This window comes from Hordeum vulgare, chromosome 5H, assembly GCF_904849725.1.
Source record: "Hordeum vulgare subsp. vulgare chromosome 5H, MorexV3_pseudomolecules_assembly, whole genome shotgun sequence".
Lineage (NCBI taxonomy): Eukaryota > Viridiplantae > Streptophyta > Magnoliopsida > Poales > Poaceae > Hordeum > Hordeum vulgare.
Window position 1 is genome coordinate 16,572,451 of NC_058522.1, and position 14,993 is coordinate 16,587,443.

The 14,993-nt window shown below is 46.2% G+C and overlaps 2 protein-coding genes across 2 annotated transcripts; one reads left to right on the plus strand and one right to left on the minus strand.

Annotated features, from left to right (window-relative positions):
• The first annotated feature begins 1,211 nt into the window (after window positions 1-1,211).
• On the plus strand, window positions 1,212-2,523 carry LOC123396011. Its single transcript, XM_045091038.1, has one exon. It carries the CDS (start codon window positions 1,299-1,301, stop codon window positions 2,166-2,168), a length of 870 nt encoding a protein of 289 aa, XP_044946973.1. The 5' UTR covers window positions 1,212-1,298; the 3' UTR covers window positions 2,169-2,523.
• Window positions 2,524-8,733: 6,210 nt separating this feature from the next.
• On the minus strand, window positions 8,734-12,595 carry LOC123398088 (protease Do-like 5, chloroplastic). The gene is made up of 8 exons (XM_045092595.1): window positions 12,333-12,595; window positions 12,073-12,231; window positions 11,408-11,470; window positions 11,194-11,283; window positions 10,975-11,097; window positions 10,716-10,803; window positions 9,719-9,793; window positions 8,734-8,948 (listed from the first exon to the last, which is right to left on the minus strand). Exons 1-8 carry the CDS (start codon window positions 12,546-12,548, stop codon window positions 8,839-8,841), a joined length of 924 nt encoding a protein of 307 aa, XP_044948530.1. The 5' UTR covers window positions 12,549-12,595; the 3' UTR covers window positions 8,734-8,838.
• Between the last annotated feature and the right edge of the window lie 2,398 nt (window positions 12,596-14,993).

The following is a 14,993-nucleotide window of genomic DNA, read 5'->3' on the forward strand; positions in this document are numbered from 1 at the left end:
AGTATATGATACACTCCCAAAAGAGGCTATCACGTGGTATGTTATATTTACGCAGATTACATAAAGCAAGCCATGCATTTCGAAAAGAGATATTATTTTTTTGCCACTCTAGATATTGTCAATATTCCTTATGCCACTCTAGATTTTGACATTTCACTTTTGCCACTCTTAGCTTTTTTTGACAATCATCACAATTGCCATTTAGTGGCAAAAGCAAAATCATTTTATTTCACCTTTCTCACTTTTAGCTTTTGACAATTATCACAATTACCACTTTTGATATTTTTTTTTGCCATGAAATGGCAAATTCTAATAGTTATCAAAAACTAAGAGTGGCAAAAGTGAAATGCCAAAATCTAGAGTGGCATAAGAAAATTTTGGCAAAATCTAGAGCGGCAAAAACAAAAATTTCCCTTTTGAAAAAGAAAACAAGGAAGATTGATGAACATGTTGGGTTTTGAAAACCTCGCCCAATAATGTTATACCACGAAACAAATAACAAATTGGCAAGCAATTTTCACAAGCATGCATGGTTGATGGTTCAGTAGCCACACCACAACAAGGCAGTGGTTTATAAGGACGAGCACCATGGTTTTGATCCTAGCTTGGTATGTATAGCTAGGTAGGGTGTGTGGTGGTAGATATAAGAAAGTATGCTCTTAACTTTGCTTTTCCAAAACGCAGAGCCATACATGCATATGCATGGTTTTCTCACCATATCATTGGTTGTCCTGCCCTGCCGGCCAACATGTGCCACAATGCCCATTTGCTCTCATCTCAACAGTGTCCCCCTCTAGCAAATTGCACCCCAAAATATCAAGATGAAATGCAGCAGCACCATCATCCATCCAGCCCCTAGCTTGCCCTCTCTAATCAGGCATGCAAAACCACCATACCTTTCTTTACCCCATCTCCATCCGGCCAGCCACACACATGATTATTGGAGAGCTACTACTGGTAGTACTACTAGTGATGCTCACACTCCCCCTCCCATGCATGCACTCCCTCTCTCTCTATCTCCCTCTCTCTCTAGACACACCAATCATTCTCACTCACATACAACCACAAACCTACACCTACACAACAACAATATTTTTTAGAGACAACACAACAATTAGCATGCATTTACTCTCTCTCTCTACCTCTCTCTCTCCCTCCCTCTCTCTCTCTCCCCTATAAAAGGACATCTCATTCACTCCACAAGTGCACAGAAACCAGGAGCTCAAACTCAAACAAGCCATAGGCATAGCAGGGAAGCTAGAAAGCGCAAAGCGTATACACTCGCAAGTCGCAAACACATGCTGCCGCTAGTGAACAAGATGCAGGCTACGCCGGAGAGGGAGATGAGCAGGCAGCAGCAGATGATGACCAAGGTGTCCATCTCCATCCTGGTGATGGCTCTGCCGGTGCTCTACGTCTCCGTGCTCCGCGTGCCGCCGGCCACGCTCTTCCGGGACACCACCTTCTGGTTCCTCATGTCCAACTCCATCATCGTCGTCATCGCCGCCGACTCCGGCATGCTCTTCTTCGGCTCCTCCGCTTCCGCTTCCCTGGGCAGCGTCGACGACCGCCCCTTCGTCGTCTCCAACTACAACGGCGACGCGGCCGCGGTGCCAATGGTTAGCGTCTCCAGCGACGAGCCGCTGCTGCCTGTGGTCGTCATCGATGACCAACCGCTGGTTGTCGCGAAGGACGTCGTCGTCTATGGCGACACGGCAGTCGACAGCCATGCACACGCATTGGTTGTACGAGGCGACGAAGATGTTCGGCCGAAGATGGCCATGCCCAGCACACCGTCCTCCGCTTACGCCACCGGTGACTGTGAGGGTGACGACGACGGTGTGACGGTGAAAGCAAGGCTGACGGCGAGCAGGAGCCTGGCGAGGGAGGAGAGGGCAGCGAGGAGGCGGCGGAGCAGGTCCCACTCGCACGCGCTCGTGCCCGACACGGTGGTGCAGGACAAGAGCGTGGTCGTGGTGAGGGACGAGAAGCTCCGGCGCACGGCCACGGAGGGCCGGCGCCGGCCCACCGCCGCAGAGGAGGAGGAGAGCGAGTACTACGCGCGGCTCTCCGACGAGGAGCTCAACCGGAGGGTGGAGGACTTCATCACCAGGTTCAACAGGGAGATCAGGCTGCAGGTCGAGAAGGAGGACCTACAACAAGCCTGATCGATCATGAAACCCCAGTTCAGTTCAGTTCAGTTCATGACGGTCGGAAAAAAAATCCTGCCTTCCAAACGGGACCTCAGCCGAAGCTTCGCGCCGCCATGTCGATCGCGGTGGCGCGCTGCCATGTACATGTTGTTCTTAGGAGGTTGGGGGTACTAGCTGGGTAGTAGCTTGGTAAGGAGCTTCCTCTTTTTTTGGGGTAGATCTTCTGGTGCAGATGGAGTGAGAGTGAGAGTGAGAGGTACATCAGCACCAAAGAGAGATTGTAGCACTTGATGAGGCTTTGTATTTTGCATGCATGAGAACAGTGAATAAACTAAGAGAGAGGGAGCAAGAGAGATGGATTAGTAATATATATGTTGTGTCATCATCTAAAAGATTATGCTGTATCTTGTTTACACTAACTTCCATTGACAAACAAGCTGTACTGTGTCTGTGCGTGTACTTCCTGCTGGAAGATCTTGTCCTGCGGAGAATGGTCAGAAAGTGGGCCCGCCTCAAGAGAAAAACTATATTCATACACAGATACCCAAACCTTGGCCGTGTGCAGTAAAAATACTAAGACGGAAAGTTTCAAGTTAGTTTGAGAAATTTTTAAAAATGCTAAAATGGGAAGTTTTAAGTCAGTTTTAAGTCGGGTAAGATTGAATTCCATATCTGCGGTCTGCTCACTTGATCTCCTTTGGCAGATCAACTGAGGATCTTGTTTTGCAATGGAGTACTGTCTCCCTGGCAAGATCTTGTCCTGGAGATCTACACAAGGACACAATCGTTTTTGATTAATGGCTCCTGAGGAGAATCTAAATCCCTTATTTTGTACTGTATCATTAATTCTTTAATCTGCCTTGACATGAGGATCCAGATGCAGGGGAGGAGCAGAGCAGCTGCTAAAAATATATATAAATAGGAGACAGTAAAACAGTTCCTGCCATGTATTAGTACGGCTTGCCTGCCTAATTGCAACATAGTGACTCATAAGCAGGGTAGATTTAGGTCTATATACTGTCAACAATGCAGTCACTGGCAGTGGGGCCAGTTTGCCCTAGGCACTGTGAACGACAGTCAGTTGATGGGCAACAGTCAGTTCTTAGATACTTCTTGGGATGAACAGGGTTAATATATTTGTTATTTTGTTCGCTGTTATTTGGTGGTGTTAAGTGAAAGTGAGTTCCTTCCCATCTTAACACACAAGGAAAAGTCTTCTCTACAAGCAAATTAAGCAAATGAGTAAACTAATTAACCAATCACTTACTACTTAGCTGGCTTGCTCCAAGGTTAATCAAGCTCTATTTTATCATTTTGCTAAGCTTATGATTGATGGCTTAGCTAGAAAAGGTTACAGGAGTTATCTTAACACCACATCATCACCCAACCGTAATAAAGTAGAATACAGGCATTGACATGCTGCTAATTACTGTGAGGTGTCATGCCACGTCTGTGTCCTCGTGACATGAAACTTACTCAAAAATGTGTAGTCAGCATGCATGATTTGAACTAGCTGGTGGGCACTCTCTGATTGAGATGACTCAAATCATGTGGAAATCATGCACTGCGGTTATTTGGAGAAACCAATAAGCAAGATCAATATCGGGTCAAATTCCAAGACGTCACCGGATTCATTTCGCCCCTGACAAGGGCTTCAAGTTTGTGCGAAGAGATAATAAACCCTCTAAATATATGATGTGTGATGTGTTCCATTGAGCCCCTATTATCATCAGTGTTGTTGTGGCTACTCCCATGTACTATTATAGTTCCTCATGCATATGCCGAAATTATATTTCTTTCATTGTTTAAGAAATCGGTAACTGGTAGCTGCTCGGTCGGCTTGGGAGTAGCGATTAATCGGTGAATCGTCCTATTAACTGGATTAATCGGTCGACCATTAATCGGTAGATTAAATAGAAACTTGTCAACTTATATCTAAAAAAATTATTTAGCATACCATTAATCGTCCTATGTAATGTACCAAAATATTCTATTGTAGGCATATAAAAAATAGATAAGAGGTAAAATTAATAATCGTTATACATCTAAATATATAAAATCTCAAAATTCAAAATGAGCAATTAAACATTTAAAATTATCCATATACTTGCTAACATACATTACATAATATACTACAGATAATAGCCAAAACCAACAGTTCCATCCATCCATCTACAAAATTGTAATTCATAATTAATCTACTAATATATGAATGCTGGATTCTCCACTAAGGTATGGGGGGGAGATGGTAGTACCTTGCCTGCAGGTGACGCCATTGAGGAAGAGTTTGGGGAGCATCCCATGGGAGAGGATGGGGAGTGTCCAAGGGGGTGGGATCGAGTCAAGCGACCAGAATAACGGAGCAACTAGATCTTGCAGGTGTAGTGCGAAGACTGGCACCGGTGAGAACACGACTAGCCACCAGGCAGGTTAGGAGGGGATGAAAGGAGCATGAGGAAGCGCGAGGAGGGACAAACCCTAGGTATTTAGTAGAAAGAGGGGGTGGGAGGCATTATGTGCCAAAATTTTGGGACTCGTTTACCCACCAGTTAATAGGCCAGTACTGATTAATCGGTCTGGCAACTAATTAATCGATATGACAACTCATTAATCGGTCTAACTGGCCAATTAATCGGCATGGCAAGTTAACACGATGAATAAGTGTTATTCCATTCGGTCACCCTAAGAGTAGCGATTAACTGGCAAGTTAACTGGTTAATCGAATTTTTGAACAGTGATTTCTTTTATATATATCATGTGACATCTTGGGCAGCAAGATCAAGCCAAACAACACCATGCTGGAAAGAAGAAGCTGATCTGATCGACTGCAAAAAGCTCAAATTTAATAATGTGTTGTCTCATCATGTGTATACATACATACACCAACCCATGGTTGCCCTGGAGATAAGGCACAAAGCCCATGCGTGCGCCATCTGGTTGAAATTGTTAAGGGGTGGGCACAAATACAAGCAACAAGACAGCACACTTGGTGTCTAGCATATCAGATTTGACTTCGTCCCACACGAAATATCCTGATTGCACGCCTAGATTGCGATATGTGTGAATTGATCCAAGCCACCAAACCATACAAGATCGGTAAAGTTTTCGGCAAGTGTCTGCTTTTTAGCCACCAAACCGTCATACTTTTACATTAGTTACTCACTTACTCCATGCAAAGTGTCCAATTGTAAGCTTTATCTTGGATATGTTGGGCTTTCTGAAGATTGTTCATGCTTCTTTGGAATGACTTTCTGACTGAGGTTTCTTCCGACGCTGCTGCTGTGGCTTTTTCAAACCATATATATCCGTTCGCCGATATTTTCACGTGACGGTGTCGGTACAATTTGTTTGAGTGACCTTATCTAAATGAAATGGTGAAATATCACCAAATTACTAGAGAAAAAAGGAACCTTCAAATAAATAGATCAGGCAGCATATTACAGGAGCACAGCAAATTAAGAAGCGACCCTTATTATGCTTAAAATATCTTCTAGAGCCTTGACACGTTGGAAAACTTGGATCCCATGTGCTCAGACTCTGCGGGCCGGCTGCAGGACACCTCGCCAAACTTAAAAGTGACCCCCCTGTGCGCTGTATCCTATCAAATTTGGTTGCCTGCAACCAATGGCAGCACGTACCATATGCATTTGTTGCACGGAAATGCGGTCGAAAGCGAACACGTTGACGCAAGGACGAGACATTTAGGGCAATGAACAATGCACCAAGAATATTGTTGCAAAGAGGACAAATAAAGACCTAATTTATCTCTAAGAGAAGAGGTACCTTTCAGTCAGTCGTTTTCTGCTTGGCATATGCATCAGGTTAATGCAACTGGTTAAGTAAAGCGCAGGTTTGTAAAGATTTCTTCTCGAGAAGATCTTGGGATGAGCACATGCGTGATAAATTTTTTTACTAGGCCTAGGTGCATATAGTATTTGTTGCATATGTAATCTTTTACCACTCCTAGTTGTTAACTAAGAATGGATCCTTGATTGCATGGGTTCTTCATGTGCCACATCCGCTCCAGATTATAACAGTGCTAACTACTCCCTCCGTGAAGAAATATAGGATCGTTTGGATCACTATATTAGTGATCTAAATGATCTTATATTTCTTTACAGAGGAAGTAATCGATGTTTTTCGGATCTAACACACTAGTATGAGAAATGAGTACAGCTCTATATAGAAATACGACAGTAGTGGCAGCGTAAATTCGGAAGGGATAATTCTTCTAGTATAGTATTAAAAGAAGGTTACATTTCAATGTCAGAAAAAAAAAGATGAACTTTTGTACCAGCTTGTAGGGTTGGACTAGTTAATTAATCACAAACAAGGCAATCGGCAAAGGTAAACATCCGCTAAGCACAGGCAGAGAGTTCATTAGCATGGACGGATGGGGTGTCGACACGTGCTGCGCCATCCGGCCGACCTCTTGTGACTTGACTTGTAAGGCGAGGTGACAAGAGCACCAACTAAACTGGCGGCGGTTGGCTCCACCTTTCCTAACCCTGGAGATGAAGCTCAATCAGGGAGCCTGGCCATGCCTCCCTTGATGGAGACAAACGTTTTGCTCCATCCATCTTACAGCTCCATTCTAGAAAACAGTAGGTCTTATCGTACCTTCTAGCTAGCAGCCTCAAAACAAGCACCATTTTTTATTTTTTTGCCAAAAAAGAGAGCTCTAAGTTAGGCAGAAATTGTACTAAGAAGCCCTGCCACCGCCTCTCTGTTTTTCCCTCTGACAGGCCACGGAATGTGCAAGTTTGCACGACGTCGAAAAATGGGCGCGTGCTACAAGTGAAAAAAAAAGGATCAAACTGGTAACCTAAAAGAAGTTCAAACTGTTGAGAAGTTGGAAGCTCTCGCCCAGGTGCACTTTCTTGCACTTTCCTTGAGGATGCCTTGTACATGTGACAGTACGAGCTGAAAGGGATAAACATGATCTATCTGGGATGTTGGAACGACCAGCCTATCAATAATGCACCAGAAAGAGATCGTAGAAGAATCTACACTGCCGGAGGAAAAAGGCCAGTTTGGGCGGCGGAGTCCGGCAGAAAGTTCGAGTCAGACTCAGATGTACTGTACTGTTCTCTCGACCCAATTGCACGCACATACATGCCTTCAAGAAAAGGGGTGTGCATATACATTTCCTACAAGGGGGAAACCTGAAAACGATGTTTGGTTGTGTGGTTAGGGTGGTTGTCCTATCAGGATCAAAGATCGACCCAAATACCCTCAAATGATCTTACTCAAGCTAAGGCAGTCCCTAGACTAGACGCCTTTGGCCACCATTGATTCAAACTAGGAATTTCACAGCACGCGGTTTATAACCCCAGCAGAGAACAGAAAAAAATACAAGCCAGAATTAAAATTCTACGGAACAAAGAAGGCCAACATTATTTGACAAAAGGAATACCAAGCTTGGAGTCAGGCAGCCCTTGCTTTTTGAGATGAGACTGATTCTTGGTCTTCCTGATGGGAACAGGAAGGAGCATCAGCCAATAAATCAGATTTCCTTTACCTCAAGTTGCTTCTTCACAGGTGTTGACTGGCTAGCTTCCTCATGTAGTCACGAGGGCTGTGCTTTCGACGGTGACTTGTGTGCTGTATGCAACTCCAGCTTCATTTCTTTTCTCTGGGGTTCTTGGCAACGATCACCTTCTAACCTTTTTACGTTCCAGTCATCACTAAGTTTTTTTTTACATGGAGAGAAACAGAGGATACTTCTCCGGAAATAAGCAACTTGGGCTCATGTAACAAGATGCCAGTAACAAACTAAACCTGGGCATTGGCACGCTGGCCTGTCGGGCCCAGCCTAAAAGCCTCGACATCCGGGCTGGACATAGGCTCTTCTTTTAGCCCAAAACCTAACAGAGTTTTTTCATATTTTTTAAAAACAGGTACAGGTATAATCCTTCATTGATTATCCAAAAAATATTTATTTATTTATTTCAGAAATATATTTAAGTACCCATGTTCCTGGCCTGGGCCCAGGCTTGGCATTTTCAAGTCGGACTTTACACGGCCCGGCCCTTCCCGAAACAAAGCTTCGCCCAGTCAATGCCCAATATAGCCCGCCGTCCAGGTTTAGTAGCAATGCTTGCTGGAGAGACCAAAAGCCTGGATCCGGGCCAAGTTGGGACTTCTCTTTTCGCCCAAAAGCCCAGAAAGGCCCTAACAGAGCATTTTTATATACAATTAAAAAATAGGTATAATCCTTCATTAATTTATTCTGAAAATTATTTATTAATTTTTAAACACAAAAATAACCACTTTCCTGGACTGGGCCCGGGCTTCGCATATTCAGGCCGGGGCTTTACAAGTCCTGGCCTGAAACGCAGCTTGACCCAGTCAATGCTCAGGTTCGTAGCAAACAAATACTTGCTGGAAAGACCATTGTTATTAGGAGACTCATTTTGTGGGCCCGTCTCTCTCACATCAATATGTTGCTATTACTATTTGTCTTAGTAACACTCTAGTATTGGAGAGCTCGTTACTATTGATGAGTCGAGATATTCTCTTTTATCTTACCAGAACCTCCCTTGAAGAAGCATCATTGAGCAGATAGCAGTAAAGAACGTAGCAAAGAGACAACTTGCATTGACTGAGCAGAGAATGTGCATAGGACCTAAGAGACATCTTGCATTGACTGAGCAGAGAATGTACATAGGAGCTAATTAAATGTTTAATAAAACCTGTTGCTCACATCAGTTCCATACACTATGAGATTCGGTACCGACCGTACAACGGTGTCGATAGGGATGGCGAAGTTCACCCCAGATGAGATTCCAGATCCTGCGAACACAGAGACACGAGGATCCGTCAGTTTGCAGACACGCTTCTGCACTTCAGTATATCTTCTGCACAGAATCCTGCGCACTGAGAGATGGTCCATTGGTGGCTGTACTACACACAGCTCTACATTTAAGTAGTGAGGTCTGCTCCAAGAGTTATGTATGCCAGAACCAGGGGTAGCATCATGTCAATCTAGTACATACCAAGCTGATGATCTATGACTACTAGTTTCTAGCCGGTACAACCAACAGGTTTGCCAAGTTGCTGTACATCTATCATTAAATGAGTGAAAGTAGTGTAATCTTGACAGCGAATGTGCTTGAGTTTTGTACAAGAAGAGAAATCTAGCTTTCCGGAGAACCAAGGCAGAAAATGGAATAGCTTAACCATGGCGTAAGACACTTTGCCTACCGCCTAGGGAATATCATGAAAAGGAGAATAAATATTGATCTTGACATTCTGTTAACCATTCCTTCCATTTTTTTTTTTGAACTGAATCCTTTCATCACATAGAAAAGCAGGCTTAATAGAAGAATTCACAAGGCATGAAGTTAAATTTGCTTCGGTTAGTGCTACAATATGTTAACAGAAGATACTCAAGGATTAGCAAATATTATTGCCTATTTGATTTCATTGTGCAAAAATAAAGCCTACTCTAAACCATGCCATGTGACAAAAAGGAAAGCCGAGGGGCCAAAATAGTCAAGACAGAAAACAGGAGGGAAAACAAAATATCTTCAGCAATCCATCTTTTGATATTGAGGCAATACCTTTACGTGTGAATGTAGCTGTATTAACTCCAATTACATGGCCATAAGAGTCAATTAGTGGGCCTCCTGAGTTACCTGTCGACATTAGCAAATTTCGTAAATTATGTTATATATTATTCAATGCATGTTAGAGGTCAAATTGAGTTTATGTGGTCAATGAATTGTGCACAATGAGCAACGGGACTAAAGAAATGAAAAAAATGGAACATAAGTGATAAGAGGAACAGTAGAGTAAGAAACATATAGTTACACCCCAACTCTTTCAAGGATTAATGGGCTGGTGCCTCCTAAACGGTAGTTTATCGCGCTGAACCACGAGATATGCACACTGAAACGTTGATCTCTCCCTTCAACTAAACGTGCTTCTATGGCTTTGTATGTGATCTTTTAAAAGCAAAAGGAAGTCGGTCCGTCGGTGCAGTATGCCTGTGATGTATTTCAACGTATGGAGGGATGCAAATTACAATCCAACTATTAATGCCAGATTGACAGCCCCAGAAGGTCCCTATCTCCCTGCAATCGGAACGCATCACAAATCCTTTTAGCAGACACCATATCTAGTATAGGTAGACCTTAGCAGACTAGCAGTGCCTCCACAGCTGACCCTAACTAGACTATTGTCAACTTATATACAGAAAATATATCAAGAATTTTAGTACAGTTAAGATCAGGACAATGGGGCCATCAGTCCACTGACTAGCCAAGGGTATCAAGAAAAAACCTCCTGACTTCTCTTTTCTACAATCTCATTGAGAAAGTTATACAGGAGAGATTTAGTTAGGGTGCATTTTGGGTTTCAATTCCTGGATTTCATCCACCAAGAAGGATTACGTGTTTGGGCCAAATAGATTCAGCCATGCTGTCCCAAAAGGTTACTGTCTAAACTGTAAAGAACAATCCTTCACCAACAAGTTATTATCCATAGTTCCATATAATATAAATGTGTTCCCGTGTAATTTACTGGCAATGCATGATATGCAGTGAAGCAAGAGATTACCAGCATTTATAGCAGCATCTGTCTGTATGGCCCCACGAATCACCCTCCCATTTGGAGATGGTATCTCCCTCCCCAGTCCACTAACCACCTACAGGATACTTCAGATCACAATCAGATAATCAGAATACTTTGACATATCAAGGCAGCTTTAAAATTATTCAAAATTCCCTGGGTGCATCCATCTTGGAATGATGAACCTCTGGCAATTTAAGTAGTTGGTATCTAACGAGAAAAATGGATAATCTAAGGGTGGCATTACCCCAGTAGTTAAGGTGTGTTCATATCCTAAAGGGTTCCCAATAGCAAAGCAGCTCTGCCCAACTCGCAAACCCTGTGATGTGCCAAGCAGAGCAGGCCTCAACTTATCACCATCAACATCAACCTGCAGAACCAATCTGACTTCAAAGAGTGCAACATGGAACCAAATTCATATCATTGCAACTGCACTACTCCAGCCAAAAGAAGTGTCATTGCAAACCTTCAGAACAGCAAGATCATATGTTGGATCATATCCTATTAGCCTCCCTTCCTTTGAGTAACTAGTGCCACTTGAATCCTCCAAGAACACCTAAAAGACCATTAAACAATGGCTAAAAAAGGCATACACAACAGTCTCTCCTCTCTCCCTAAAAACAGTCATAAAAGGTAGCACTATCTTCAATGAGTAGATTGTAGGAACGAAAGGGAGAAACCTTGCAGCGATGAGACTCAGACCCATCCCCAGCTAATTTTGCAACCACATGGTAATTTGTCACCTGATGCACCAACATAAACAATCAATTAGAAATTCCAACAACATATTAGATGATTCAAGATGAATAATATTCCTGCAGTGTGCTCTAGTGAAAGACAAACGTTACATAGAAGTTCCAAGACAAATAGTTACTGAAAAGTCTTGCGGGATAACATGATTACAAGTACGGTTCTATTAAAGTTTTAAGAATCTACTTAAATTAGTGAAATATATCTGGCTGTTTGCTGTCATAAAAGTAAAGCAATAGTGCATGACAAACTTAGTCCAGGGAGATCAGAAGTTCCAGACTCACTGTGAGTGAGTGAATCAGCTCTTCAGGTTTGCATCAAACGATGCAAGCCTGCATCTGCACAAGCACATAAAAACTGCACAAGGGGGGAAATGCCAGTGGAATCGCCAGTTTGTGTACTTGTGCACTGTGAAGTACTACCAGATATCATTGAGATGTCAACCGAGCTCTGATTCCATCACTAATTCGCATCAAACAGTGGCCAAACCGCACGCAAAACGCCCCCACACTGTCTGCTCCCATTTTATGATTTATCTGAAGCTCGGTAATGAAACTGAACCCAAAAGGAAGGAAAAATTAAGGTGCTGACTCACGATGTGGCCGAGGGAGTCCCACACGAAGCCAGAGCCGGTCCCCTCCACCGTGGCGCCGCCCTCCTCGTCCTCCACCGGCTGCGCTCCCCCGCCGTCACGCCCCCGCGGCGGCGGCGCGACGAGGAGGTCCTTGATGAACACCACCGACGGCGTCGCCTCCTACATACATACATACGGTGACAGGCGGAGAGAGGGGTAGGGCCTCGCGAAATGCGCGGGCGAAGCGGAGGCCGGGAACCGGGGGTGCTGACGGATGGTACCTCGAAGAGGCGGACGACGTGGGGCTCGTCGACGTCGTCCTCGCCGTCCGGTTGGGCGCGGGCGGGCCGCGGAGGAGGCGCGGCGACGGCAAGCAGGAGGAGCGCGGCGGCGGCACCGCGGCGGGTGGGGGAAGGGGCCGGGAGGTCTGGAGTCCGGCGCGTAGGCGGGGGTGGGGGTGGGCGGAGGAGGAGGCGGAGCAGCGGGTGGAGCGCCATGTCGCGTCTTGGGGAGAGGCGCTCGTTCGCTTCGAGCGCGCCCGCTATCTGATGCGTGGGGCCGGGAGTGAAGAGTATAAGAGCATCTCCAACATCAGCGCAAAACAAGCGCCGCGCCTAAAAATATGCCTTTTTAGCGTGCGCGACGCGGCGGGATGCTCCAGCGGACGCGCAAAAACCGCACGCGCGCTAAAATAAGTTGGGCGCGCTAAAACATCGTCTTATCCCGCGCTGGTAATTTGGGACACTCACTTCCGCGCGCGGCAGACTCGAGCGCACGTGCGAACTCTCTCCTTTCTTCCTCCTTCGCACCGCACTCGAGCGCACGTGCGAACTCTCTCCTTTCTTCCTCCTTCGCACCGCGCGCGCCGGCGCCAGCGTCCCTGCCATCATGGACGCGCACACCGGGCTCAACGACTCCAATGGGGCGACCCATTTCATCCGTCGTCGTCCGTTGGATCGGCGCGGACAAAAAAGGCGGCCCAACGCGCTAATCGAACAGACGCGCATCCGGTTTTCGTCCGCGGTCGATCCATTTCCTGCCCATTTTTTAGGCGGATTTGCGTCGACGCGGACACGCGACGGACGCGCGCACGCTCACCTTCTCCTCCCCCGGGCCCGCTGGTCGGTGGCACATTGGTCTCCCCCCATCCAACAACAACCCTCGCCTGCCTCCTTCGTCGCCTACGCCGCCGCCCATTTTTGCTAGCGACTCTGTCGGCGCCTCCACATCCGTCCAGCAACGCCGCCCACTCCCACGTCGCCCGCCGCCGCCGTCTTGCCGTCGGGGAGCCGACTGCTTCCCACCCCCGTGCCCCCGACCAAGAAGCCGCCTCGCCGCCCGGCCAGATACTCATCGGCATGCTCTTCGGAGACTGGCCCACTCGCCGGCAGGGCGGCTAGCTGGTCTGTGCACGTCGCGACTCCCTTCGCTGGCCGTCTCCTCCGACGATGCCCGCAAGCTGTTCGACAGTTTGCCAAGGTACAAAATGGACTCCGCCGACGAGTTTTTTTTCACAATTTCCTTTGCGACTCTGACGATTCGTCGTCCGATGAGGAGGAGGAGATATTGACTGTCGTGTTGGTCCATCACCACCTCAACAGCCAGCGGCCGTTGTTCTGTGCCTCCATTCCGGGCCACCTTCCGGCGTTGAATCGCAACCGAGAGAGCGGGCATTTCCTTCTTTGGAAGGACTACTTTGATACAACAAACCCGTTGTTCAAACATCAACAATTCCGCCGCCGTTTCCGTATGAGTAAGCATGTTTTCAACCGTATTAGAGAGGGGGTGGTCGGCTATGATGACTATTTCGAGTGCAAAGAGGATGTCGTTGGCAAGATAGCTTTTTCGTCTTATCAGAAATGCATTGCCGCCATCCGAATGCTTGCATACGGAGTGTCTGGTGATCTCATTGACGAGTACGTCCGTATGAGCGAGTCTACTTGCCTAGAGTTCTTGTATAAGTTCTGCAAGGCTGTTATTGCTGTGTTTGGCTCTGAGTACTTGAGAGAGTCGACTGCTGAAGATACACCCCGTTTGTTGGCGATGAATGCCAGCAGGGGCTTCCCAGCGATGCTTGGTAGCATAGATTACATGCACTGGGAGTGAAAGAACTGCCCTTCTGCTTGGCAAGGGCACTATAAGGGCCATGCCAGGGCTTGCACTGTCATACTAGAGGCCGTGGCGTCTCAAGATCTCTGGATCTGACACTCTTTTTTTGGCATGGCTGGATCACACAGTGATATCAACGTGCTTCAGCGCTCGCCGATGTTTGCTAGGCTTGCCGAAGGCAACAGTCCACCGGTGAACTTTACTGTCAACGGCCACAACTACAATAAAGGGTACTACCATGGTGACGGTATCTATCCTCAATGGACCACTATTGTCAAGACAGCACTCGACCCTGTCGGAGAGAAGAGGAAAATATTTGCCCAAGAGCAAGAGAGTGCTAGGAAGAATGTCTAGCGTGCCTTTGGTGTTTTGCAATCTCGATGGGGCATCGTTCGATATCCTGCTAATACCTGGAGCACGCAGAAACTGTGGGAGGTGATGACTGCTTGTGTGATCATGCATAATATGATCGTAGAAGACGAGCGCCCGGAATGTCTGTACGATCAAGGGTTTCAGTTTCAGGATGAGAATGCTATGCCTGAGCATGGAGCAGCGGCAACGTTTGAACAGTTCATCCAATTTCATCAAGACATGCGTGATTGAGAAACTCACTGTTGGAGAACTACGCACACGAAGACCTATCATGGTGATGATCATCTACGAGAGGGAGATCGAATCCACATACCCTTGTAGATCGCTAAGCGGGAAGCGTTAATAAACCGGGATGATGTAGTGGTATGTCTTCGCGATTCAAATCGCCGTCCCACGAACAGCTCCGTTCAAGTACCGAACGGATGACACCTCCGCGTTCAGCACACGTACATCTCGATGAT